Genomic DNA, 27090 nt, shown 5'->3' with positions numbered 1-27090 from the left:
ATTTAACATAGAAAAGGAGTCTAATGGAGGATGTGATACAGATATGCAGAAAAATTCCCGATATGGTATTCCATCTTATAGGAAACTTATTGGGGGGGCAGAGAGGACTTTAAATTCATATGAATTATTTTGTTTCTTGTTACAGGTTTAAAAAAAATCCTTTGGTAATTTAATGGTAACATTTTGAGGGGAAACTTTAAATAGACAACTAGGGTTAGTTTGGGATTATGCTTGAATTATCTTATTATTTCCAAGATACTTCCCCGCCCACCCCCTCCGGTTGTCAGGGTGTTAGTCTCCACTCCCTTGTGGTGTCTACTCTCCTTTCCTCCCAGGTAGAACAATTATAAAAGCATGGATGAACAGAGTCATGTTACTATTGCAGTAAATTTAAATGACAGTTTTTGTTAGTTTTCCAAAAGAAGATGCCTCTTTAGTAGGGTGGGTAGCCTTTGGCAAATGAGTTGTTTATACATACAATGGATTTATTAATTTGGTGAGTATTTCTATATAAAACTGCAATTTCAGATAAATAGGTGACTCTTCTAATGAATCAAAGAAGTTACTTAAAAGCTTCTTTAAGTAAAAAATCGATATGTGAATTAGAGCTATATATATCAGCATGGGTGAATTTCAAGTGTATAAGGTCAGGCCACAAAAACAAGAGGTTGAAGAATATATACAGTCATGTTATTCATATAAAATTTAAAAACATGCAAAAACACTCATGCATTACTGTTAGAAAAAATAAGGGGATAGTAGAACAAAGTATATAGTATTCCTACCATTTGTGTATAAAGAGCAGGAACAAATTAAAGTAAGTGTAACTACTTGCATATGTATAGAGTGTCTCTTTAAAGATACACACGAAACTGTTACATTAATTGTTCAGGGGAGGGGAACTAGGTAGCAGGGGGACATGTCACTGTATATCTTTTTATAGTTTTGAATTGTGTAGTGCAGGTATTATGTATTCAAAAGAATATATAAAATTAAATTTGTAAAATAACCGTATGAAAAACATTGTTACTGTATCATTTATGGCTTCATACCTGTGGGAAAGACAAACACCACATTCAAGATAGTGGTAACCTCTAGGGAGAGAGAAAGGAGAAAGGAATCTGGGAGGAGTCAGATTGGGCTTCAGTTGCATCTGTAATGTTTTACTGCTTAAGCTGCTGTTGGGTGGAACATGGGTATTTGGTTTGCCTTTTGGGATGCCTGAAATGTTTGGTTAAGAAAAGGTACCTTTCTCACATTTCCACCTATAGCTTTTAAAATTCATCCCTCTCTAGGATTAAGTTATTTCCCTGCTACTTTTAGCAGTGAGATTTTTATTTTTTTCAATTTTAGAGTGAGAATGAAATGGTTGGGTGATTAGAATATCTTTAGTGAATATTTCCATCTTTGTGGCATCTCTTTATCAGTATTTAAAATTCTCTCTTTCAAAGTATGATCTTGTTTTACTTCAGGATTACATATCTGATTAGAAGAGCATCTGTTACACTGTTCTACAGTTAGACAAAGTTCCCTTTAGAAAGCGATAACGGGTTGTTAGCTAATATTTAGTTGACTCATCTGCTGCTGTTGTTGTGCGGGAGACATTGTGAGTTCTGGTAACCTTTGCTGTGAATGACTCAAGTCTTCCATGGCAGAAATACCTGTCTTCCATTTCACTCAAAAGCGACATCTTAACATTACTGTAAAACAGTGACAGTCTGAAGAGTCACGTTTTTTGAGCTTTGGAAAAGGGGAGAAATATCTTAGTAACGCATACTCCTGACAAAGTCCATTTACTGCACTGATTGACTTACGGAGCAGCAGTTAATTTGGCTGCAACTGAGTTAAGTCACTGGAGGATCTTTAGCCTACTTTTGAGAAAACAGTTCAGGTTTTGATATTGTGCCAAGGCTTTTTTTCCCTTCCCACTGCACTTTGATGGTGGGGTAGAGCGGAGAGGTGCAAGGCTTGGAATATTCCTAATTAGAAGACCTGTTCCAACTTGATCAGTTAATAGCTTTACTTCAACAAATTAATCTCCCAGAGCCTCATATTACCTGCATCCTAGGTTTATCGTGAGGATCGAATGTGATAATGTGTTTCCTAAGCTAAAATAAGGTAACTATATTTTCAAAAATATTATGCTACTGAAATTCTAATGCTGAAGTATATTGGCAGTTGGGTTCAAGGCAGATATCTGTGTTCCTACAAGTAAGGAAAACATGACATATCTTATGGCCTTAAATTAGTAAGATTTTGCTGGGAAGAAAAAGGGAGAAAAATAATAAGAGATACTGCCTACTCTGAAAGAGAAAATACTTAGAGTCATCAGTGTTGGGACATATTTTAAAACTTTGGAGGGAAAAACCTGTATCCAATTAAGACTGGGAAATACCAGGTTAAACGTTTGATAGGTTTCTTTATGGCAGGGCTCTTTAGAGCCATTACTGTGTTAATATGTATAATGAGTTTCCAAAACGGAGAGCAGACATCCTTTCCCAGACTCCTTGATTATGAACTCTTTTTCTGTGGAGAGTCTCCAGTCCTAGTGTTTTGTAGAGCATACTTTAGAAAGTCTATTCTAATAATTTTAGTTTTATGATTTTTTTCTAGCCCATAGAAACTTAGAATCCTGAACTTAGAACATTGGAGAGGAGGCTGTGAGTTGACTCCTGATAGGCTGTGAAGGATGAGACACAACTTCAAAAAGCAGAAAACCCTAGGAGCTGGAACATAATAGCCTGGGAGCAAGAAGTAACTCCCATGGATGTCACTGTGTGAGGGCATAGGGAGTAACTGATGCTCATACAAGGTGAACATTTGCTTGGTTCCCCGTCATCACTGTGTTCCATTTAAGAATTCTTGGATGGGACTTCCCTGGCGGCACAGTGGTTAAGAATCCGCCTGCCGAGCAACTAAGCCCATGCTCCACAACTACTGAGCCTGTGCTCTAGAGCCCGCGAGCCACAACTACTGAGCCTGTGTGCTGCAACTACTGAAGCCCATGCGCCTAGAGCCCGTGCTCCGCAACACGTGCACCGCAATGAGAAGCTCGCTCACTGCAATGAAGAGTAGCCCCTGCTCGCTACAACTAGAGAAAGCCCATGTGCAGCAACAAAGACCCAACACAGCCAAAAATAAATAAATAAAATAAAAAAATTTATTTTAAAAAAAAAAAGGAATCCGCCTGCCAATGCAGGGGACATGGGTTCAATCCCTGGTCCAGGAAGATCCCACATGCCGCGGAGCAACAAAGCCTGTGTGCCACAACTACTGAGCCTGCACTCTAGAGCCTGTGAGCCACAACTACTGAGCCTGTGAGCCACAACTACTGAAGCCCACGCGCCTAGAGCCCGTACTCTGCAACAAGAGAAGCCACCACAATGAGAAGCCCACGCACTGCAATGAAGAGTAGCCCCCGCTCGCCGCAACTTGAGAAAGTCTGCGCACAGCAATGAAGACCCAACGCAGCCAAAAATAAATAAATTTATTTAAAAAAAAAAGAATTCTTGGACATGTGTAGTTCAGTTTAGAAAACCTGTTTTCAAAAAAGATTACTTTTGTTAACTTGTTGATTTTAATGTTGAATATCATAAACCTATCAGTTTCCTAGGGCTGCAGTAACAAACTACCACAAACTGGGTGGCTTAAAACAACAGAAGTTGTTTTGGAGTTCTGGAGGCCATAAGTCCGAAATCAAGGGTTTAGTAGGGTTACACTCCCTCTGAAGGCTTTAGGGGAGAATCTGTTTCTTGCCTCTTCCAGCTTCTGGTGGCTCCTGGTGTTCCTTGGCTTGTGGTAGCAAAACTCCATTCTCTGCTCGTCTTCACATGGCCCCGTTTGTGTGTGTGTGCCTGTGTTCTCTCCTTTTCTTATAAGGACACCAGTCATTAGACATAGAGCCCACCCTACATCTAGGATGATTTCATCCTGAGATCCTTAACTAAGTACACCCCCAAAGACCCTATTTCCAAATAAGATCCCATTCTGTGGTTATAGTAGATGTGAGTTTGTGGGGAGGGGGACACTTTTCAACCCACTGCACTTGCCATTACAGTTTATGTGCTTTTATTTATTTATTTATTTATTTGGCCGTGGTGCACAGCTTGTGGGATCTTAGTTCCCTGACCAGGGTATGAACCCAGGGCCTGAACCCAGGGCCTGGCAGTGAAAGCCCTGAGTACTAACCACTGGACCGCCAGGGAAATCCCTATGTGCTTTTAGTTTTATGTTCTTAATTTCTCCCTTATGATGCAGTCATCCCTCAGTATCTGTGAGGGATTGGTTCCAGGAGTCCCTGAGGATACCAATTTCTGTGGATGCTCAAGTCCCTTATATTAAGTGACATAGTACAGTCGGCCCTCCATACCCTCAGGTTCTGCATACAGGGATAGGGAGGCTGAATGTTTATTTACTGAAAGAAATCCTAGTATAAATGGACTCTTGCAGTTCAAACCCGTGTTGTTCAAGGATCAATTGTACTTTCTGAGTAACTTTCAAACTGGTTTAATAGAATGAATAAAATGTCTTCTTTGATATCTTGTTTTAAAACATTGAAATCAATAGGAAGCAGGTTTTTATTAGACTGGATTTATTTTTCTTATACAAGAAAAAGGTCATAGTAGCAGTGTCTGGCACATAGTAGGTGCAGGTGCTCAATAACTATTTCTTAAATATATGAATGAATTTTTAGAATAAGTCTTATTAGTACGGGGAATTCAGTCTATTATTCTTTTCAAAACTATAAGACTGTAAATTAAGGGTTCTGCTTATATGTTCAACTTCTACTATTTATGTTTTATTAAAAGGATATTTAGTATTATTATACTATTTAATATTCTTTTGAGGATTATCTTTTAAAAAATATCACATTTCACTTACCCTTTTTGGAAAAAGCACAAGTTTTTGAGACAGATCTGGCTTTGTATTTTTGCTTTGTCAGTCACTAGCTGTGTAACTTTGGGCAAGTTATTTCATCTTCCTGTGCCTCAGTTACTTGTAAAGTGTTGCTAATAATACTAGTCTTCCAGGGTTGTTGAGAGTTAGAGTCAGTATGTTTGGGTACAAAGTGGGTATGTCATGAATATTAACTAGTGAGTTGTATACCTTAATTATAAATCAACTAGATTTATATTTTAAAAAGTAGTAATTTAAAAAAATCTGATTTCAACTTAAGTCAAATGAACCTGTTTTCACCTCTGTGCTCTTCTATGACAGAATAAGTGTTTCTATAGTTTTTGTGTAGTAGGTGAAATCCCTGTCAAGGACTTGGCACTATGTATATATATGTCTAGCAATATTATGTTGAAAATTAACCAAAGTTAGGAAATGGGTTGAACTTTGGAAGCTAGAAATCTCTGGTATTGATGGGATGGAGGAGGATGGAGCAGGTTAGTGAAATTGAAGCTTACGGGGATGGAAACTAGATGCATAGAAATTACAACTATTATTTATTTAGTACTTATTATATACCTGGATCTAAGTGGATAAAAGGGACAAATCAAAGAGCTGAGATAAGATTGGCTATATAGGATTAAAACAGAAAATTTAGGACTGATTAGCTAGGAATGGGGGACAGGTTTGGGAGCAATGGAAAACAAATAACCCTAAATAGCAATAGCCATCCTTTGCTTTATTGAGCACTTAACTGTGTCGGTCACTATGGAAAGTTCTTTACAAAGCCTACTTCATGTCACCCTTATGGAGTATGTGGTATTCTGATTTTGAATAGAAGGTTGAAGTAATTTAACTTGTTCAAGTCAAACATTTAGTAAATACCTTCATGCAGGACCAAAGCCCAGGTCTTTGTGACGGCAAAGCCCATGCTCTGTACGCAGGTTGCCTTCTCATGTGGAAGTGGAATTGGGTGCTTAGCCCTACTCCTGAAAAAGATGAATCTGTTAATACCTATCATTGTTTTTTCCTTCTCTTTGAAATTTTTCTTAATTGAAAAGAATATTAAAAAGTAAGTAAAAATTGAAAAAAAGATCAGTGTAGAATAACTTTTAATTATGATACATTATCATTTTTATGTAAATATTTTTGTATAGCTGGAAAATGTAGAATACATATACAATTTTTGTTTGTTCTCTTCATGTTTATGAGAGCACTTCATGTAGTTTTTCTATGAGAGTCTGTTATGTTGGAATGACAATATATTAAACCGTTCTCTGAAATTGGTCATTTAGGTTAATTGCAGTATTTGTTCTTACATAAGACACTGTAATAAACATATTTATGCACATTTTTTCATTTACTTAATTCTAAGTTAAATTACAAGTAGAGGAACAACAAATTAAAAAAAAAATGAAATAGCACCCTTAATGCTATTCTAGGACATTAATTGCCCTTTTATTGCCCTAAAATGTACTGTTGGTTTACACAGCCATGAAAAAGGAATTATTATACTAACATTCCATTAAAAGAACCAAACTGTTGGGACTTCCCTGGTGGTGCAGTGGTTAAGACTTTGCACTCCCAGCGCAGGGGGCCTGGGTTCTATCCCTGGTCAGGGAACTAGATCCCACATGCATGCAGCAACTGGGAGTTTGCATGCCGCAACTAAGGAGCCTGCCTGCCACAACTAAGACCCAGTGCAACCAAATAAATAAATAAATATTAAAACAAAAACAAAAAAAACCAAACTGATCATGTACTCTGCCTACTGACTTAGTTTGGAATGTCTGTGTACGTGTGAGAATTTGAATGATATCTTTACAGTTGTTGTCGTGACACCTTCCCCCTCCCTGACATTGTCTTAATTTTTGTTTGAATATTTATGCAATCACACTTTTGTGATTTCTTCCACTGTTTCAAAAGTGAAGAAGTTATGCCTCTATACTTCTAATTAATTTATAATTTGATGAAATGCTCAAGTTTTAGAAAAAAGTTGAGCTATACCTTGATTATCTTGTGATTGATTTCATTCTGTTTATTCTGCCTTTATTTTTCTTTGGGGGGACGTCTGTTATTTATAGGTGGAATGATATTCTACTCCTTATTACTCATGAGTTGAATTTTACTTGATTCCCTATGCCTTGTCCATCACCTTCCCTCCTACTCTTGCTAATTTCTTCCTAACTTTTTGGTATGTGCTCCATAAAATTTTCTGTCACATATCTGCTGCAACTTACTGCTTTCTAAATGATTTTAGTTGTTCTGTTGTAGTTTGTCTTGCACTCTCTTATTTCATAACTTCTTTATTTTCTTATCACCATGAAATAGTTAATAATTTTCCTAAAACATTCACATATTTCTCAAGTGAGCATTATTAATGTCCATTCTTTTTGTTTGCTTGTTTAATTCTTTTGTACTCGTTTTGGTGTTTCTTACCTTACAGTTACTTTGGTCCTCTTCAGAGGCCAGGAAGGTCCCAGGGACCCAGACTGCTTTCCATTGGTACTTTCCCTGGCAGCGTTAACTGGCGTATAGAAGATGCTCCATATATAAGGCCAAATGAATGAATTTGAGAGAATGCTTTGAATCTCCTATTCCAGGTCCTTATTTAATGACAGAATGTACATCAAGAGTTTCAGATAAGCCCTGATTGTTTATTAAAGTTAATTGGGGTTGAAAATAAGTTAAGCAGAGTATGGTATAAGAGGAGAGTGGTCAATGAATTTGAGTTTCATCAACCAGTTGATGAATTGGGTGATGAATTGGAGTTTAGACCCAAATGGATTCTGCCAATATTAACTGGTATTGTTGCTGTTTCCCAGTTCTGTTTCAGTTGTGCAGTTAATGGGAAAAGGTTCCTACCAAGCCATGCTTGGAGTTTTGGGGGGTAGTTGGGACAGATGAGATGAGTACTTACTCGGTATCAATAAATTAGGTCGGGGCTTCCCTGGTGGCGCAGTGGTTGAGAATCTGCCTGCCAATGCAGGGGACGTGGGTTCGAGCCCTGGTCTGGGAAGATCCCACATGCCGCGGAGCAACTCGGCCCGTGAGCCACAATTGCTGAGCCTGCGCGTCTGGAGCCTGTGCTCGGCAGCGAGAGGCCGCGATAGTGAGAGGCCCGCACACCGCGATGAGGAGTGGCCCCTGCTTGCCGCAACTAGAGAAAGCCCTCGCACAGAAACGAAGACCCAACACAGCCATACCATACATACATACATACATAAATAAAAAGAATGTAAGCAGACAAGAATAGCATTAAAAAATAAAAAATAATTTAAAAAAAAAAAATAATAATAAATAAATAAATAAATTAGGTCTCAGAAAGAAGATACTTCCTGAATTTGGGTTTAACAGTCAAGTTGACTCCACTTAATCACATCTGATTGGTACTGGAGACTGGAGAAAACCTTATCAGAAATTAGAATGTGCTTGATTTCTACAGTTCATTTCAGCTGTGACTATAGGTTTTTCTTCCTCACTGATTTCATATATATTTTAATGATGTTTTGATGGAAATATATCCAGTGTATTCTGTTACCGTGCCATCTTTCAGGAAGCTTCTATAATTTCTTAGCTATGAATGGTTCTTTTTTTTTTTTTTTTAATTGAGGTATAGTTGATTTACAGTATTATATTCATTTCAGGTATACAACAGTGATTCAAAATTTTTATAGATTTATACTCCATTTAAAGTTAATATAAAATGTTAGCTATATTCCCTGTGCTGTACAATATATCCTTGTAGATTATTTATTTCATATTGATACACAGTTTGTACCTCTTCATCCCCTACCTCTATCTTGCCCCTCCCCACTTCCCTCTCCCCACTGGTAACCACTAGTTTGTTCTCTATATCTGTGAGTCTGTTTCTGTTTTGTTATATTCACTAGTTTGTTTTATTTTTTAGATTCCATGTATAAGTGATGATATACAGTATTTGTCTTTCTGTCTGACTTATTTCATAGCAGAATACCCTCCAGGTGCATCCATGTTGTTGTAAATGGCAAAATGTCATTTTTTATGGCTGAGTAATATTCCATTGTGTGTATTTGGAGATATATATATATCTATATCTATATCTATATATATATATATCTATATATCTATACCACATCTTATTTATTCATTCATCTGTTGATGGACACTTAGGTTGCTTCCATGTCTTGGCTACTGTAAATAGTGCTGCTATGAACATTGGGGTGCATGTATCTTTTCGAATTAGTGTTTTTGTTTTCTTCAGATATATACCCCAGGAGTGGGATTGCTGGATCATATGGTAGTTCTACTTTTAGTTTTCTGAGGAACCTCCATACTATTTTCCATAGTGGCTGCACCAATTTGCATTCCCACCAGCAGTGTACAAGGCTTCCCCTTTCTCCACATCCTTGCCAACATTTGTTATTTGTAGACTTTTTGATGATAGCCATTCTGACAGATGTGATGTGATATCTCATTGTGGTTTTGATTTGTATTTCTCTGATGATTAGCAATGTTGAGCATCTTTTCATGTGCCTATTGGCCAGCCATGGATGGTTTTGAGATTAGTTGAACTATATAAATGGTACTTACAAGAAAAGTTAGAGATTCCCTTTACATTGTAGTAGTTTAAAAATGGCACTTTTTGGAGATTAATCCTTTGTCAGTTGCTTCGTTTGCAAATATTTTCTCCCATTCTGAGGGTTGTCTTTTCGTCTTGTTTATGGTTTCCTTTGCTGTGCAAAAGCTTTTAAGTTTTTCATTAGGTCCCATTTGTTTATTTTTGTTTTTATTTCCCTTTCTCTAGGAGGTGGGTCAAAAAGGATCTTGCTGTGATTTATGTCATAGAGTGTTCTGCTTATGTTTTCCTCTAAGAGATTTATAGTGTCTGGCCTTATATTTAGGATTTTTTTTTTTTTTACATTTAGGTCTTTAATCCATTTTGAGTTTATTTTTGTATATGGTGTTAGGGAGCGTTCTAATTTCATTCTTTTACATGTAGCTGTCCAGTTTTCCCAGCACCACTTATTGAAGAGGCTGTCTTTTCACTATTGAAGAGGCTGTATATTCTTGCCTCCTTTATCAAAGATAAGGTGACCATATGTGTGTGGGTTTATATCTGGGCTTTCTATCCTGTTCCATTGATCTATATTTCTGTTTTTGTGCCAGTACCATACTGTCTTGATTACTGTAGCTTTGTAGTATAGTCTGAAGTCAGGGAGCCTGATTCCTCCAGGTCCGTTTTTCTTTCTCAAGATTGCTTTGGCTATTCGGAGTCTTTTGTGTTTCACAGATTGCCAACAAACACATGAAAGGATGCTCAACGTCACTAATCATTAGAGAAATGCAAATCAAAACTGCAATGAGGTATCACCTCACACCGGTCAGAATGGCCATCATCAGAAAATCTACAAACAGTAAATGCTGGAGAGGGTGTGGAGAAAAGGGAACCCTCTTGCACTGTTGGTGGGAACGTAAATTGATGCAGCCACTATGGAGAACAGTATGGAGGTTCCTTAAAAAACGAAAAAGAGAACTACCATATGACCCAGCAGTCCCACTACTGGGCATATACCCGGAGAAAACCATAATGCAAAATGAGTCATATACCACAATGTTCATTGCAGCACTATTTACAGTAGCCAGGATATGGAAGCAACCTAAGTGTCCATTGACAGATGAATGGATAAAGAAGAAGTGGCACATATATATAATGGAATATTACTCAGCCATAAAAAGAAACGAAATTGAGTTATTTGTAGTGAGGTGGGTGGACCTAGAGTCTGTCATACAGAGTGAATTAAGTCAGAAAGAGAAAAATACTGTATGCTAACACATATATATGGAATATAAGAAAAAAATGGTTCTGAAGAACCTAGGGGCAGGACAGGAATAAAGACGCAGTCATAGAGAATGGACTTGAGGACATGGGAAGGGGGGAGGGTAAGCTGGGACAAAGTGAGAGAGTGGCATGGACATATATACACTAACAAATGTAAAATAGATAGCTAGTGGGAGACAACCGCATAGCACAGGGAGATCAGCTTGGTGCTTTGTGACCGCCTAGAGGGGTGGGATAGGGAGGGTGGGAGGGAATCTCAAGAGGGAGGAGATATGGGGATATATGTATATACATATAGCTGATTCACTTGTTATACAGCAGAAACTAACACACCATTGTAAAGCATTATACTCCAAAGATGTTTTTAAAAAATGGCACTTTTACTTTATGATTCCCTGATAATCCTTCGGGTTAGACTATGTTGCAGTTGAACATTCGCTCATTTGCTGGGAAGATTTGTATTGTGGGAGTATTGTGAAGGTTAAGAAAGGATCTGGGCGGGTCCCAGCAGCTCGGGCAGCGCGAAGAGCGGCAGTGGCCAGGCAGCCCAGCTTCGCGAAGGCTCTCGGCGCGCTGCGGCCCACAGGCACCCGGCACACGCCCGCCCCGCCGCCACAATGCCCAAGAGGACGGTCAGCTCCGCCAAGGAGGGGGCAGCCAAGGAGGAGCCCGAGAGGAGATCGGTGAGGTTGTCAGCTAAACCGGCTCCCGCAAAAGTGGAAACGAAGCCAAAAAAGGCAGCAGGAAAAGATAAATCTTTAGCCAAAAAAGTGCAGACAAAAGGGAAAAGGGGAGCAAAGGGAAAACAGGCTGAAGTGGCTAACCAAGAGACTAAAGAAGACTTACCTGCAGAAAACAGAGAAACTAAAAATGAGAAGAGCCCAGCCTCTGATGAAGCAAGAGATAAAGAAGCAACTCTGATTAATATCACACATCCGGTCCTATCAGTGGTCCCTGTCTCCCTTCTTGTACAATCCAGAGGAATATTTTTATCAACTATTTTGTAAATGCAAGTGTTTTAGTAGCTCTAGAAACATTTTTAAAAAGGGAATCCCACCTTATCCCATTTTTTAAGTGTAAATGCGTTTTTTTTTTAAGAGGTGAAATCATTTGCTGGTTGTTTATTTTTTGGTACAACCAGAAAATAGTGGGATATTGAATATGGAAGGCTTTGATTATCTTAGGTGTCAGCTTAACATTCCATAGATGAGGGGTAGCTTTTATATCCTATAATACAAAGCATACTAAATGGCAGTTTGGAGTCAGTTGTGCATTTAATGTCTTAAACACTTTAAATTACTTCTTTTCCCATGTTGTTTTTGGTTGAATTGTTTCCTAAAGCAAACCACTCACTCCTTGATCTTGGCTCTCCTGGTCAGAATTTTGTGTACTCTGTAACGTCTTTGGTTGTGGTAGTCCAGTTCTTCTCGCAACTTTGTTAATGTGCTGTGAACGACTGACAATTTGAGTATGTAGTGTATATGATATTAAATTGTGAATTATGTGTTACAATGTAACAGCATCTCAGTATTTGAAGATATTGGTACTTGATATCCTGTCAAGGAAAATTTGCCTCCAAATTTTAAGCTGGAAAGTCACTGGAATAACTGTTCAGAAAAGAATCACAACTACATGATTTTTTAGATTTTTGGTACGTATGTTAAGAATTGTATACAATTTAGGAACTTCCCTAGTGGCACAGTGGTTAAGAATCTGCCTGCCAATGCAGGGGACACAGGTTCAAGCCCTGGTCCAGGAAGATCCCATGTGCCTTGGAGCAACTAATCCCATGCACCACAACTACTTAGCCTGGGCTCTAGAGGCCGTGAGCCACAACTGCTGAGCCCATGTGCCACAACTACTGGAGCCCGCACACCTAGAGCCTGTGCTCCGCAACAAGAGAAGCCACCGCAGTGAGAAGCCTGTGCACTGCAACGAAGAGTAGCCCCCGCTCGCCGCAACTAGAGAAAGCCCGCGCCCAGCAGCAAAGATCCAACACAGCCAAGAAAAAAAAAAAGAATTGTATACAATTTAAATGTCTGTGCTGATCCTCAAAACAACCAGTAAAATCTCAATTTTTTTTTATGAAAAAAAAAAAGAAAGGATCTGGACAAAATGGAAGGTGAACTTAGGTGGTAAATTACATTCTTGAAAGGGACTGAGTTAGGACTCTGATATGAACACTTTTCTTTGAGTCTTATTTAACAAAGACTTTTTCTTCCATTGTGAAATATCTGTGTAACCTAACCTTAAATTTAGTATAATTAACTAAAATATTTAAGCAAAGTAGCAAATGCTTAAAAAATTCAAAATAATGAGGAACCATCCCATCCCCTGTTCCACCCCTCTCAATTGCAGGGGGTTTCATGGGGCAGAAGATCCCTTCACTCATTGTCTTTGTTAGCTTGGTGGGGGAAAAAATGTTAAATTGTTGAAAACCATTGGACCTGATGATCTGTAAGGTTCTCTTTAGTTCTAAAATTCTAAACTTCTTATTGTTAAATCGTCAAGAGCACATATTTAGTGAGGAGCAAACAATGCTTTTTTTTTTTTTTCTTTTAGAAAAAATAATAATCTCATTGCTCCCGTGATTAAAAACCAGCAGTGGTTCCTAATCCTTGGGGATTTTTAAAGGATGGTCAGGCTCGGCTCCATCCCAAGTCCCAGATCAAGCAGGAAAGTCTATTTAGATTGGAATAATGAGAAAAATTCTTTGTTTAAAATAATGTTTTAAATACAAGGAGTTTAAAATATCAATGCTGAGTTTTCAATTTGGAAATAGTAAAAAATATTGTATTAATCTGCCATAACAAAAATATTGCAGACCGAATGGCTTTGACAACAGAAATTTATTTTCTCACAGTCTAGAGGCTAAAAGTCTGAGATCAAGGTTTGGTTTCTTCTGAGGCCTCTCTCCTTAGCGTGCAGATGGCTGCCTTCTCTCACTGTCCTCACATGGTTTCCTGTGTGTACCTCTGCTCTTTCTCTGTGTACCTCTGCTCTTTCTCTGTGTACCTCTTCTCTTTCTCTGTGTATCCATATTTCCTCCTAAAGGCACACTTGTCAGGTTGGATCAGGACGTACCCCAACTGTTTCATTTTAACTTAGTCATCTCTTTAAAGGCCTTATTTCCAAATACTATCTATCACATTCTGAGGTACTAGGGATTAGGACTTCAACTTGGGGGGAGACACAATTCAGCCCATAAGGGATTTCTTGTTATCATTATCCTTGATTTTCAGCTGGTAACTATGAAGATTGCCAGGGAAAGCTCTTTGATATTGGTCTTACAAACTGTGTTCTAATTTAGAAGAGAACATTTTCTTCCTGAAAAACTAAAACTCTAAATCACTTATTTAAAAATTGAAAAAAAAATGTTTTTGAAAAGTAATACATGTATATTTTAAAATGTCAAATAGTGCTAAGAGGTCTATTTATAAAACAGAATTTCCTACCCCCACTTTCAACTCTTAGCTGTTTCTTCTTGTATTTATCTTTAAAAAATTTTTTTTTAATTTTTTATTTATTTTATTTTATTTTTTTAAAATTTATTTTATTCATTTTATTTTTGGCTGCATTGGGTCTTCATTGCTGCGCACGGCCTTTCTCTAGTTGCGGCGAGCGGGGGCTACTCTTCATTGCAGTGCGGTGGCTTCTCTTGTTGCAGAGCACGGGCTCTAGGCATGCAGGCTTCAGTAGTTGTAGCACGTGGGCTCAGTAGTTGTGGCTCGCGGGCAGTAGAGCACAGGCTCAGTAGTTGTGGTGCACGGGCTTAGTTGCTCCGCGGCATGTGGGATCTTCCTAGACGAGGTCTTGACCCTGTGTCCCCTGCATTGGCAGGTGGATTCTTAACCACTGTGCCACCAGGGAAGCCCTATCTGTTTTTTTTTTTAAACTTCCACATTTCTAATTGATAATGCATGCATAAAAGTTATCTTAATTCTTGTTGACAGACTTTTTGTTAAATTCTTATTATGGTTGATGAGGATTTTAGTTCTTTCTTAAATTATTTTATTTTTATATTGAGGTATAGTTGATTTACAGTATTATATTAGTTTCCAATGTACAACATAGTGATTCAAAATTTTTATAGATTTTACTTCATTTATAGATATTATAAAATATTGGTCATATTCCCTGTGCTGTACAACATATCCTTGTAGCTTATTTATTTTATACATAGTAGTTTGTACCTCTTTATCCCCTATCCCTATCTTGCCCTTACCCAATTCCCTCTCCTCACTGGTAACCACTGGTTTGTTCTCTTTATCTGTGAGTTTGTTTCTTTTTTGTTATATTCACTAGTTTTATTTTATTAAATTTTTAAAAAAAAATTTTATTGAAGTATAGTTGATTTACAATACTGTGTTAGTTTTAGGCATATAGCAAAGTGTTGTGGATATATATACATATTATGTTCTTTTTCAGATTCTTTTCCATTGTAAGTTATTATAAGCTATTGAGTATAGTTCCCTGTGCTGTACAGTAAATCCTTATTGTTTATCTATTTTATATATAGTGGTATCTGTTAATCCCATACTCCTAATTTATCCCTTCCCACCCTTTCCCCTTGGGTAACCATAAGTTTGTTTTCTATGTCTGTGAATCTGTTTCTGTTTTGTAAAAAAGTTCATTTTTATTATTATTTTTCGATTCCACATACAAGTGATATCGTATAATATTTGTCTTTCTTTGTCTGACTTCATTCAATATGATAATCTCTAAGTCCATCCATGTTGCTGCAAATGGCATTATTTCATTCTTTTTTATGGCTGAGTAATATTGTTTTGTGTGTGTGTGTGTGTGTGTGTATCACATCTTCTTTATCCATTCATCTGTTGATGGACACTTAGCTTGCTTCCATGTCTTGGCTATTGTAAATAGTGCTGCTATGAACATTGGGGGGCATGTATCTTTTCTTTTCTTTTTTTAAATTTTTTTCTGGCCTTTTGGGAACAATGTCATCTTAGGAGGAACTTGCCTTTCTCCTCTTATGCTTTTTTTTTTTTTAAATAAATTTATTTATTTTTGGCTGCATTGGGTCTTTGTTGCTGTGTGTGGGCTTTCTCTAGTTGCAGCGAGTGGGGGCTGTTCTTCATTGTGGTGCACAGGCTTCTCATTGCAGTGGCTTCTCTTGTTGTGGCTCATGGGCTCTAGGCATGCGGGCTTCAGTAGTTGTGGTGCATGGGCTTAGCTGCTCTGCAGCATGTGGGATCTTCCCAGACCAGTGTTCGAACCTGTGTCCCCTGCATTGGCAGGCGGATTCTTAACCCCTGTGCCACCAGGGAAGTCTGCATGTATCTTTTTGAATTAGAGTTTTCATCTTCTCTGGATACATGCCTAGGAGTGGGATTGCTGGATCATATGGTAGTTCTATTTTTAGTTGTTTTAGGACCCTTATATTTTCCATGGTGGCTGCACTGATCTACAGTCCCACCAACAGTGTAGGAGGGTTCCCTTTTCTCCACACCCTCTCCTGAATTTATTATTTGTAGATGTTTTGATGATGGCCATTCTGACTGGTGTGAGGTGATACCTCATTGCAGTTTTGATTTGCATTACTCTAACAATTAGAGATGTTGAACATCTTTTCATGTGCCTATTGGCCATCTGTGTCCTCTTTGGAGAAATTTCTATTTAGGTCTTCCGCCATTGTTTGATTGGCTTGTTTATATTTTTGATATTGAGAGAGCTGTTTGTGTATTTTGGAAATTAAGCCCTTATTGGTCTCATCATTTGCAGATATTTTCTCCCAGTGCATAGGTTGTCTTTTTGTTTTGTTTATGGTTTCCTTTGCTGTGCAAAAGTGTATAAGTTTGATTAGGTCCCATTTGTTTATTTTTGCTTTTATTTCTTTTGCTTTGGGCTGATCTAAGAAAATATTGCTATGATTTATGTCAAAGAATATTTTGCCTATGTTCTTTGCTAGGGAGTTTTATGGTATTATGTCTTATATTTAAGTCTTTAAGCCATTTAGAGTTTACTTTTGTGTATGGTGTGAGGGAGTGTTTGAACTTCATTGATTTACATGAGGCTGTCTGGCTTTCCCAACACCACTTGCTGAGGAGGCTGTGTGTCTGGCTTACTTCACTAAGTATAATAACCTCCATGTCAAAGATTTTAGTTCTTTTGTACCTTTTCCTCTACACCCTCATTCTCCTAATATAATTATGTCATACTTTAAAAAAAATCCATATTTGGTGTTTTCATAATTGTGACTGTGTAAAAACTATCTGCTAAGCCAATACTATGACTATATTTACTTATAGAACTTTTCATTTTTCCTGGAGTTATTAATTTACCTCATTTTTTCATTTGCTTAGTTTTCTTCTAACCTAAGGCTAAATTCTCCACATCTTCAAATGCTTTTGTAAGATCTTTCTCAATGTAACATTTCGTACTTTCAAACCTGTAAGATAATTTATTTGTCTATTCTTTTTTCTCCCTAGAAATAACCGTCCTAGCTCCTCTGCAACATTTCTGTCTGGATTTGTTGCCTTCCAGCCTTCTACACAGCTGTTACCTAGGACTTTGCTTCATTACCTTATTGGGGATTCTCTTCTTTTTCTCCTACATTGGATCCCTTCTTACTGAATACCATCTTGGTTTCTTTTTATTTATTTATTATTTAAAGAAAAATTTTTTTATTTTTAATTTTTTTTTGAATTTTTGAATTTTATTTTATTTTTTATACAGCAGGTTCTTATTATCTATTTTATACATATTAGTGTATCTATGTCAATCCCAATCTCCCAATTCATCACACCACCCCCTCCCCACCACTTTCCCCCCTTGGTGTTCATACATTTGTTCTCAACATCTGTGTCTCAATTTCTGCCCTGCAAACCGGTTCATCTGTACCATTTTTCTAAGTTCCACATATATGCGTTAATATACGATGTTTGTTTTTCTCTTTCTGACTTACTTCACTGTGTAAGACTGTCTCTAGATCCATCCACGTCTCTACAAATGACCCAATTTCATTCCTTTTTATGGCTGAGTAGTATTCCATTGTATATATGTGCCACATCTTCTTTATCCATTCGTCTGTCGATGGGCATTTAGGTTGCTTCCATGACCTGGCTGTTGTAAATAGTGCTGCAATGAATATTGGGGTGCATCTGTCTTTTTGAATTTTGGTTTTCTCTGGGTATATGCCCAGTAGTGGGATTGCTGGGTCATATGGTAATTCTATTTTTAGTTTTTTAAGGAACATCCCTACTGTTCTCCATAGTGGCTGTATCAATTTACATTCCCACCAACAGTGCAAGAGGGTTCCCTTTTCTCCACACCCTCTCCAGCATTTGTTGTTTGTAGATTTTCTGATGATGCCCATTCTAAGTGGTGTGAGGTGATACCTCACTGTAGTTTTGATTTGCATTTCTCTAATAATTAGTGGTGTTGAGCAGCTTTTCATGTGCTTCTTGGCCATCTGTATGTCTTCTTTGGAGAAATGTCTATTTAGGTCTTCTGCCTATTTATTTATTTATTTATGGCTGTGTTGGGTCTTTGTTGCTGCGCACGAGCTTTCTCGAACTGCGTTGAGTGGGGGCTACTCTTCACTGCAATGTGCGGGCTTCTTATTGCAGTGGCTTTCCTTGTTGTGGAGCATAGGCTCTAGGCACATGGGCTCAGTAGTTGTGGCACGCGGGCTTTGGTATTTGTGGCTCGCAGGCTCTAGAGCGCAGGCTCAGTAGTTGTGGCGCATGGGCTTAGTTGCTCCGCGGCATGTGGGATCTTCCCAGACCAGGGCTCGAACCCGTGTCCCCTGCATTGGCAGGCAGATTCTCAACCACTGCGCCACCAGGGAAGCCCCATTTGCAAATATTTTCTCCCATTCTGAGGGTTGTCTCTTCATCGTTTGTAGTTTCCTTTACTTTGCAAAAGCTTTTAAGTTTCATTAGGTCCCATTTGTTTATATTTGTTTTTATTTCCATTAATCTAGGAGGTGGATCAAAAAAGATCTTGCTGTGACTTATGTCAAAGATTGTTTTTCCTATGTTGTCCTCCAAGAGTTTTATAGTGTCCGGTCTTACATTTAGGTCTCTAATCCATTTTCAGTTTATTTTTGTGTATGGTGTTAGGGAGTATTCTAATTTCATTCTTTTACATGTAGCTGTCCAGTTTTCCCAGCACCACTTATTCAAGAGACTGTCTTTTCTCCATTGTATATCCTTTTCTCCTTTGTCATAGATTAGTTGACCATAGGTGCATGGGTTTATCTCTGGGCTTTCTGCACTGTTCCATTGATCTATATTTCTGTTTTTGTCCCAGTACCATATTGTCTTGATTACTGTAGCTTTGTAGTATAGTCTGAAGTCAGGGAGTCTGCTTGTTCCAGCTCCATTTTTCTTTCTCAAGATTTCTTTGGCTATTCAGGGTCTTTTGTGTCTCCATACCAATTTTAAGATTTCTTGTTCTAGTTCTGTGAAAAATGCCACTGGTAATTTGATAGGATTGCATTGAATCTGTAGATTGCTTTGGGTAGTATAGTCATTTTCACAATATTGATTCTTCCAGTCCAAAAACATGGTATATCTCTCCATCTGTTTGTGTTGTCTTTGATTTCTTTCATCAGTGTCTTATAATTTTCTGCATACAGGTCTTTTGTCTCCTAAGGTAGGTTGATTCCTAGGTATTTTATTCTTTTTGTTGCAATGGTAAATGGGAGTGTTTCCTTAATTTCTCTTTCTGATCTTTCGTTGTTAGTGTATAGGAACGCAAGAGATTTCTGTGCATTAATTTTGTATCCTGCTACTTTACCAAATTCATTGATTAGCTCTAGTAGTTTTCTGGTAGAGTCTTTAGCATTCTCTATGTATAGTATCATGTCATCTGCAAACAGTGACAGTTTTACTTCTTTTCCAATTTGTATTCCTTTTATTTCTTTTTCTTCTCTGATTGCCATGGCTAGGACTTCCAAAACTATGTTGAATAATAGCGGTGAGAGTGGACATCCTTGTCTTGTTCCTGATCTTAGAGGAAATGCTTTCAGTTTTTCACCATTGAGAATGATGTTTGCTATGGGTTTGTCGTATATGGCCTTTATTATGTTGAGGTAGGTTCCCTCTATGCCCTCTTTCTGGAGAGTTTTTATCCTAAATGGTGTTGAATTTTGTCAAAATCTTTTTCTGCATCTATTGAGATGATCATATGGTTTTTCTTCTTCAGTTTGTTAATATGGTGTATCACATTGATTGATTTGCGTATCTTGAAGAATCCTTGCATCCATGGGATAAATCCCACTTGATCATGGTGTATGATCCTTTTAATGTACTGTTGGATTCTGTTTGCTAGTATTTTGTTGAGGATTTTTGCATCTATGTTCATCAGTGATATTGGTCTGTAATTTTCTCTTTTTGTAGTATCTTTGTCTGCTTCTGGTATCATGGTGATGGTGGCCTCATAGAAGGACTTTGGGAGTTTTCCTTCCTCTGCAATTTTTTGGAAGAGTTTGAGAAGGATGGGTGTTAGCTCTTCTCTAAATGTTTGATAGAATTCACCTGTGAAGCCATCTGGTCCTGGACTTTTGTTTGTTGGAAGATTTTTAACCACAGTTTCAATTTCATTACTTGTGATTGGTCTGTTCATATTTTCTATTTCTTCCTGGTTCAGTCTTGGAATGTTATACCTTTCTAAGAATTTGTCTGTTTCATCCAGGTTGTCTATTTTATTGGCACAGAGTTGTTTGTAGTAGTCTCTTATGATGCTTTGTATTTCTGCAGTGTCCGTTGTAACTTCTCCTTTTTCATTTCTAATTTTATTGATCTGAGTCCTCTCCCTCTTTTTCTTGATGAGCCTGGCTAATGGTTTATCAATTTTGTTTATCTTCTCAAAGAACCAGCTTTTAGTTTTATTGATCTTTGCTATTGTTTTCTTTGTTTCTGTTTCACTTATTTCTGCTCTGATCTTTATGATTTCTTTCCTTCTACTAACTTTGGGTTTTGTTTGTTCTTCTTTCTCTAGTTCCTTTAGGTGTAAGGTTAGATGGTTTATTTGAGATTTTTCTTGTTTCTTGTGGTAGGCTTGTATTGCTATAAACTTCCCTCTTAGAACTGCTTTTGCTGCATCCCATAAGTTTTGGATCATCGTGTTTTCATTGCAATTTGTCTCTAGGTATTTTCTTATTTCCTCTTTGATTTCTTCAGTGATCTCTTGGTTATTTAGTAACGTATTGTTTAGCCTCCATGTGTTTGTGTTTTTTACATTTTTTTCCCCGTAATTGATTTCTAATCTCATAGTGTTGTGGTCGGAAAAGATGCTTGATATGATTTCAGTTTTCTTAAATTTACCAAGGCTTGATTTCTGACCCAAGATGTGATCTATCCTGGAGAATGTTCTGTGTGCACTTGAGAAGAAAGTGTAATCTGCTGTTTTTGGATGGAATGTCCTATAAATATCAATTAAATCTATCTGGTCTATTGTGTCATTTAAAGCTTGTGTTTCCTTATTAATTTTCTGTCTGGATGATCTGTCCATTGGTGTAAGTGAGGTGTTAAAATCCCCTACTATTACTGTGTTACTGTTAATTTCCTGTTTTATAGCTGTTAGCAGTTGCCTTATGTATTGAGGCGTTCCTATGTTGGGTGCATATATATGTATAATTGTTATATCTTCTTCTTGGATTGATCCCTTGATCATTATGTAGTGTCATTCCTTGTCTCTTGTAACATTCTTTGTTTTAAAGTCCATTTTATATCATATGAGTATTGCTACTCCAGCTTTCTTTTCATTTTCATTTGCATGGAATATGTTTTTCCATCCCCTCACTTTCAGTCTCTACATGTCCCTAGGTTTGAAGTGGGTCTTTTGTAGACGGCATATATATGGGTCTTGTTTTTTTTTGTTTTTTAAATTTATTTATTTTATTTATATATTTTTTGCTGCATTGGGTCTTCGTTGCTGCATGCGGGCTTTCTCTAGTTGTGGTGAGCGGGGGCTACTGTTCGTTGCTGTGCATGGTCTTCTCATTGCAGTGGCTTCTCTTGTTGCAGAGCACGGGCTCTAGGCCCACGGGCTTCAGTAGTCATGACACTCGGGCTCTAGAGCGCAGGCTCAGCAGTTGTGGCGCATGGGCTTAGTTGCTCTGTGGCATGTGGGATCTTCCTGGACCAAGGCTCGAACCCGTGTCCCCTGCGTTGGCAGGTGGATTCTTAACCACTGCACCACCAGGGAAGCCGTGGGTCTTATTTTTGTATCCATTCAGTGAGCCTGTGTCTTTTGGTTGGAGCATTTATTCCATTCACGTTTAAGGTAATTATCAATATGTATGTTCCCATTACCATTTTCTTAATTGTTATGGGTTTGTTTTTGTAGGTCCTTTTCTTCTCTTGTGTTTCCCACTTAGAGAAGTTCCTTTAGTGTTTGTTGTAGAGCTGGTTTCATGGTGCTAAATTCTCTTAGCTTTTGCTTGTCTGTAAAGCTTTTGATTTCTCCGTCAAATCTGAATGAGATCCTTGCGGGGTAGAGTAATATTGGTTGTAGGTTCTTCCCTTTCATCGGTTTAAATATATCATGCCACTCGCTTCTGGCTTTTAGAGTTTCCCTTGTATGTTATTTGTCGTTTTTCCCTTTTTGCTTTCAGTAATTTTTCTTTGTCTTTAATTTTTGTCAATTTGATTACTGTTTGTCTCGGCGTGTTTCTCCTTCAGTTTATGCTACCTGGGACTCTCTGCGCTTCCTGGACTTGGGTGGCTATTTCCTTTTCTATGTTAGGGAAGTTTTCGACTATAATTTCTTCAAATATTTTCTCGGGTCCTTTCTCTGTTTCTTCTCCTTCTGGGACCCCTATAATGCAAATGTTGTTGTGTTTAATGTTGTCCCAGAGGTCTCTTAGGCTGTCTTCTTTTCTTTTCATTCTTTTTTCTGTATTCTGTTCCTCGGCAGTGAATTCCACCATTCTGTCTTCCAGGTCACTTATCTGTTCTTCTGCCTCAGTTATTCTGCTATTGATTCCTTCTAGTGTATTTTTCATTTCAGTTATTGTATTGGTCATCTCTGTTTGTTTGTTCTTTAATTCTTCTAGGTGTTTGTTCTTTAATTCTTCTAGATCTTTGTTAAACATTTCTTGCATCTTCTCGATCTTTGCCTCCGTTTTTTTTCCGAGGTCCTGGATCATCTTCACTATCATTATTCTGAATTCTTTTTCTGGAAAGTTGTCTATCTCCACTTTATTGTTTTTCTGGGGGGTTTTATCTTGTTTTTTCGTCTTGTACCAAGCCCTCTGCCTTTTCATTTTGTCTATCTTTCTGTGAATGTGGTTTTCCTTCCACGGGCTGCAGAATTGTAGTTCTTCTTGCTTCTGCCGTCTGCCCTCTTACCATCTTGGTTTCTTTCCTGATTTTGATGGAATATTAATTCTCCACTAGGTCCTTAAGAAAGCGTGAATAGAAGCTAAATTTTTGGAGACTTTGTCTCTGTTAAAAAATGTCTAAATTGTATTATAACCATTGATTATCTGGGTATAGCATTCAAAATTGAAGGGTAATCACTTAAAATGTTTTTCTTATTTTTAAAAACAGAAACTACATGCTCATGAACCAAAATTGTAAAGGTTCAAGAGATTATAGAGAAAGTGTGTCTAACATGAGGGTGGTTTTTGGTATGATTCAACTGTTCTGTATCTGATTATAATGGTGATTACACCAACTTCTACATGTCTTAAAATCTATAGAACTGCACACCAAAAGAAAAAAGTTCAATTTGTATGTATGATAGTTTAAAAAATGAAAAGTAAATTAAGAGAATATAAAAGTACAAAAAGGTAGAGAGCAAAAAGAAGTTTCTTTCTTTCTCTCTCCCTTAGCCTTCCAGCTTTAAACATCTAAACGTTCAGGGGTAAATCAGGCAGAATTGAAAGGAACTTGGCATATATTCACTACTATGTATAAAATAGATAACTGATGAGAACCTACTGTATAGCATAGGGAATAGTATTCAGTGTTTTGTGGTGACCTAAATGGGAAGGAAATGCAAAAAACGGGATATATGTATACCTATAGCTGATTCACTTTAATGTACAGCAGAAACTAGCACAACATTGTAAAGCAGCTATACACCAGTAAAAATTTAAAAAGGAAATTGGAACTGCTCAAGTACTTTTGGAGAATGCTAAGATTATTACTCTTCAAATAGTTCTAAATATGTTATTAATCAAACCTGGCACTAATTTATTAAAATTATTTCTCCTACAGTTGGCAAACATGAATTGACTGGGCATAAAGTTGCTGTGAAGATACTCAATCGACAGAAGATTCGAAGCCTTGATGTAGTAGGAAAAATCCGCAGAGAAATTCAGAACCTCAAGCTTTTCAGGCATCCTCATATAATTAAACTGTAAGATCTGATTATATTAAATATAGTCATATCATTTTTGCATCATTGTTGTTAACCTTCTTAATCTGACAAGTGAGAAAGATGAGTGACATTGCTTTGGTCTGTTCCTGAGGGTTTTAAAATTTCTTCCTGTTCATGTATTTATCTAACCCCATTCACGGTCACTTAAGCCTAAGTTCACATTTTGCCCTTGTGATGATCAGATGTTATCTTTCTCATTCTCGGGACTGATGCCCTTCTGATAGATAAGTTTCAGTGCCCCTACAGCTGTAGAACCAACAATGATTTGCTAGTAAAAACTCCTGCCCTCCAAATTTCCAGATGATATCAGCTAGCCTCACTAGAGACAATGCAGTAGGGTCTCCACTCCCCCACACTGCTTATATCTGATAAAACAAATAACAAATAATAGATTTTCAGGAATCCAAATCCAAATCCAAATAACAGAATTTCAGGAATCCAAATTTCAAAAGGCAGTAATATTACTGTTGTTTTACAGCTGACAACTGTAGGATCTACAGTTAACTTATTTACTACTCAGCTTTATTATGCAGGCTATAAATTAAAACCATTTAGGCTTTTGTATTGAACTGGTGACTCAGAATATGTTTCACTCTCACCTCTTCTCATTTGTTGAGGTGCCATGGTTTTAAATACCATCCTTATGCTGACAACCCTTAATATACATCTCCTGCTTTGAAACCTGTTCCCTGAATATGCACACTGCCTATTTTACATCTCCATTTGGGTGACCATGAGGCATGTGAAACTCGACATGGCCCAAACTGAACCCTTTATTACCCTCCCGTGCCTGGTCTTCCTGGTCTTTTCACCATCTCAGTTAATATCAGTTCCTCAGGGCAGAAACTTAGGAACTATCCTTAACTTTCCTATTTCTCTCACTTCCCAACCTCCATTCCATCTCTTCCTTCAAAAATATATTTAAGATCTCATTCTAGTTCCTTCATTATCATCAACCCAGCGTGGGCCCCCTTCATCTTTCTCATGGACTACTGCAGTAGCCACCTGCTTCCACCCTACTGCCCAGTCAGTTCTTCACATTGCTGCCATCAATTAAAGTTACCCTTTTACTTGGCCAGATCATGTGACTGCTTTGCTTAAAACCTTCAATAGCTTTCTTTCTCCCATAGAGTAAAAGCCAAAGCCTCATCATGGCTTTTAAGGTTCTGTGTCCTCTGCTGTCCAGTTACCTCTTTGACCCCACATCCTGTTTCTCGCTCCTAGCTCACTCTGCTCTAGCCTTCTTACCATTGCTCAAATGCGCCAGGCAGGTTTCCCCCTGGGGGCCTTTGCACTTGCTGTTCCCTCTGCCTGGGTCACCTTCTTCCTAGATATTGGCATAGTTTGTTCCCTGATTTCCATTACGCTCTGCTTAAATGTTACTTTATCAGAGAGGCCTTCCTTGAATACCCTGTATGAAAGATTTCCCTTAGTTTTGCTTTGATTCTCTTCATAGCATGTTCCACCACCTGAGATACTGTTTTTTATTTAGTGTCTGTTTCCTGGCTTCTGGAAAATAAACTCCATGAGAGCAGATAATTTGTTTTGTTCCCTACAGTTTTCCCAGCGTTTAGTACAGTGCCTGGTGTATTATAGGTGCTTAGTAAACATTTATTGAATGAATGAATATACATGTTTTAATACCGGTAGATAATGTTTTCTCTCACCAGGTACCAGGTCATCAGTACACCATCTGATATTTTCATGGTGATGGAATATGTCTCAGGAGGAGAGCTATTTGATTATATCTGTAAAAATGGAAGGGTAAGCAGTTCTGTTTTAATCCTGTATATGTTTTGTAATTCCCCTGATCCCTTACTAGCATCAAAATATCAGAAAGCAATTCTGTTAAGAGGTCTATTTAATAACCAGCTCCCTTAGTCATGTATTTGCCTAGAATCATGGACTATTTAGAGCTAAGAAAGATCTTAAAGATTATCTCCTTAGCCTACTTACACAGATATGGAAACCAAGACTCACAGTTTATTTATTTATTTTTTTAAAAATTTATTTTATTTATTTATTTATTTATTTTTGGCTGCATTGGGTCTTCATTGCTGCGCGTGGGCTTTCTCTAGTTGCGGCGAACGGGGGCTACCCTTCGTTGTGGTGCATGGGCTTCTCATTGCGGTGGCTCCTTTTGTTGCAGAGCATGGGTTCTAGGTGCATGGGCTTCTGTAGTTGTGACACGCGGGCTCAGTAGTTGTGGCTCGTGGGCTCTAGAGCGCAGGCTCAGTAGTTGTGGTGCACAGGCTTAGTTGCTCCGTGGCATGTGGGATCTTCCTGGACCAGGGCTCGAACCCGTGTCCCCTGCATTGGCAGGCAGATTCTTAACCACTGCTCCACCAGGGAAGTCCCTCACAGTTTATTTATTTTTATTTATTTACTTTTTATATTTTGGTCAAACTCTGCAGCATGTGGGATCTTAGTTCCCTGACCAGGGATCGAACCCGTGCCCCCTGCATTGGAAGTGCAGAGTCTTAACCACTGGACCACCAGGGAAGTCCGAGACTCACAGTTTATATATATGCTCAAGGTCACGTAATTTATTAATGACAGAGTTGGATTGAGACTCCAGAACTAACGATCTTCAGACTTTGCTTCTGGGGCATACAAATCCTTTAAATATATATCTTAAATTATGTATGTAATCCTTAAAAAATATATTATTAAATACTTAAAGATCTAGGCCTTGCTAGTCAACCCTAGTCACATTTAAATTGCATTCATTTTTTGGTTTCAGAAATCTGATGTACCTGGAATAGTAAGAACAGGCTCCATGAAGGAGGTAGGAATTAGAGGAATTAGACTTAAAGAATTTAGAGTTGGAAGGAACTTTAGAAGACATTTTGAACAGTGTCTTAAGTTACAGATACAAAAACTGAACATTGCCCCCCGCCCATACTTTTTCTTACACCCAGGGTATGTGGTATGCAAAAACCTATTTCTGGAAGAGCCACATCAAGCACTGAGAAGCCAATTTTTTTCCCTCCCAATCTAACATTCTTTATATCATTCAC

General features: G+C 37.8%; 1 protein-coding gene and 1 pseudogene across 5 annotated transcripts in view; both read left to right on the top strand.

Moving 5' to 3' along the window:
* The window catches only part of PRKAA1 (protein kinase AMP-activated catalytic subunit alpha 1), a 44594-nt gene that overhangs the window by 2601 nt on the left and 14903 nt on the right, over positions 1 to 27090 (top strand). For 2 of the 4 annotated variants that reach the window (XM_082382311.1, XM_082382312.1), the window contains exons 2-3: positions 23908 to 24049; positions 25741 to 25834. In XM_082382311.1, coding sequence (XP_082238437.1) covers positions 23908 to 24049; positions 25741 to 25834 — 236 coding nt within the window. Of the gene's footprint in view, positions 1 to 23907; positions 24050 to 25740; positions 25835 to 27090 lie in introns of those variants that run through there. The other 2 variants (XM_082382314.1, XM_082382313.1) reach the window with 2 other exon arrangements.
* Positions 11275 to 15719, top strand: LOC309624389 (non-histone chromosomal protein HMG-14 pseudogene; annotated as a pseudogene). Its single transcript has one exon. The product of its transcript is annotated as a non-histone chromosomal protein HMG-14 pseudogene (transcript).

The sequence above is a fragment of the Balaenoptera borealis genome, assembly GCF_965194805.1.
Source record: "Balaenoptera borealis genome assembly, chromosome: 2".
Classification (NCBI taxonomy): Eukaryota; Metazoa; Chordata; class Mammalia; order Artiodactyla; family Balaenopteridae; genus Balaenoptera; species Balaenoptera borealis.
Note: the sequence above shows the minus strand (reverse complement) of the source record. Positions and strands in the feature narration are given on the sequence as shown.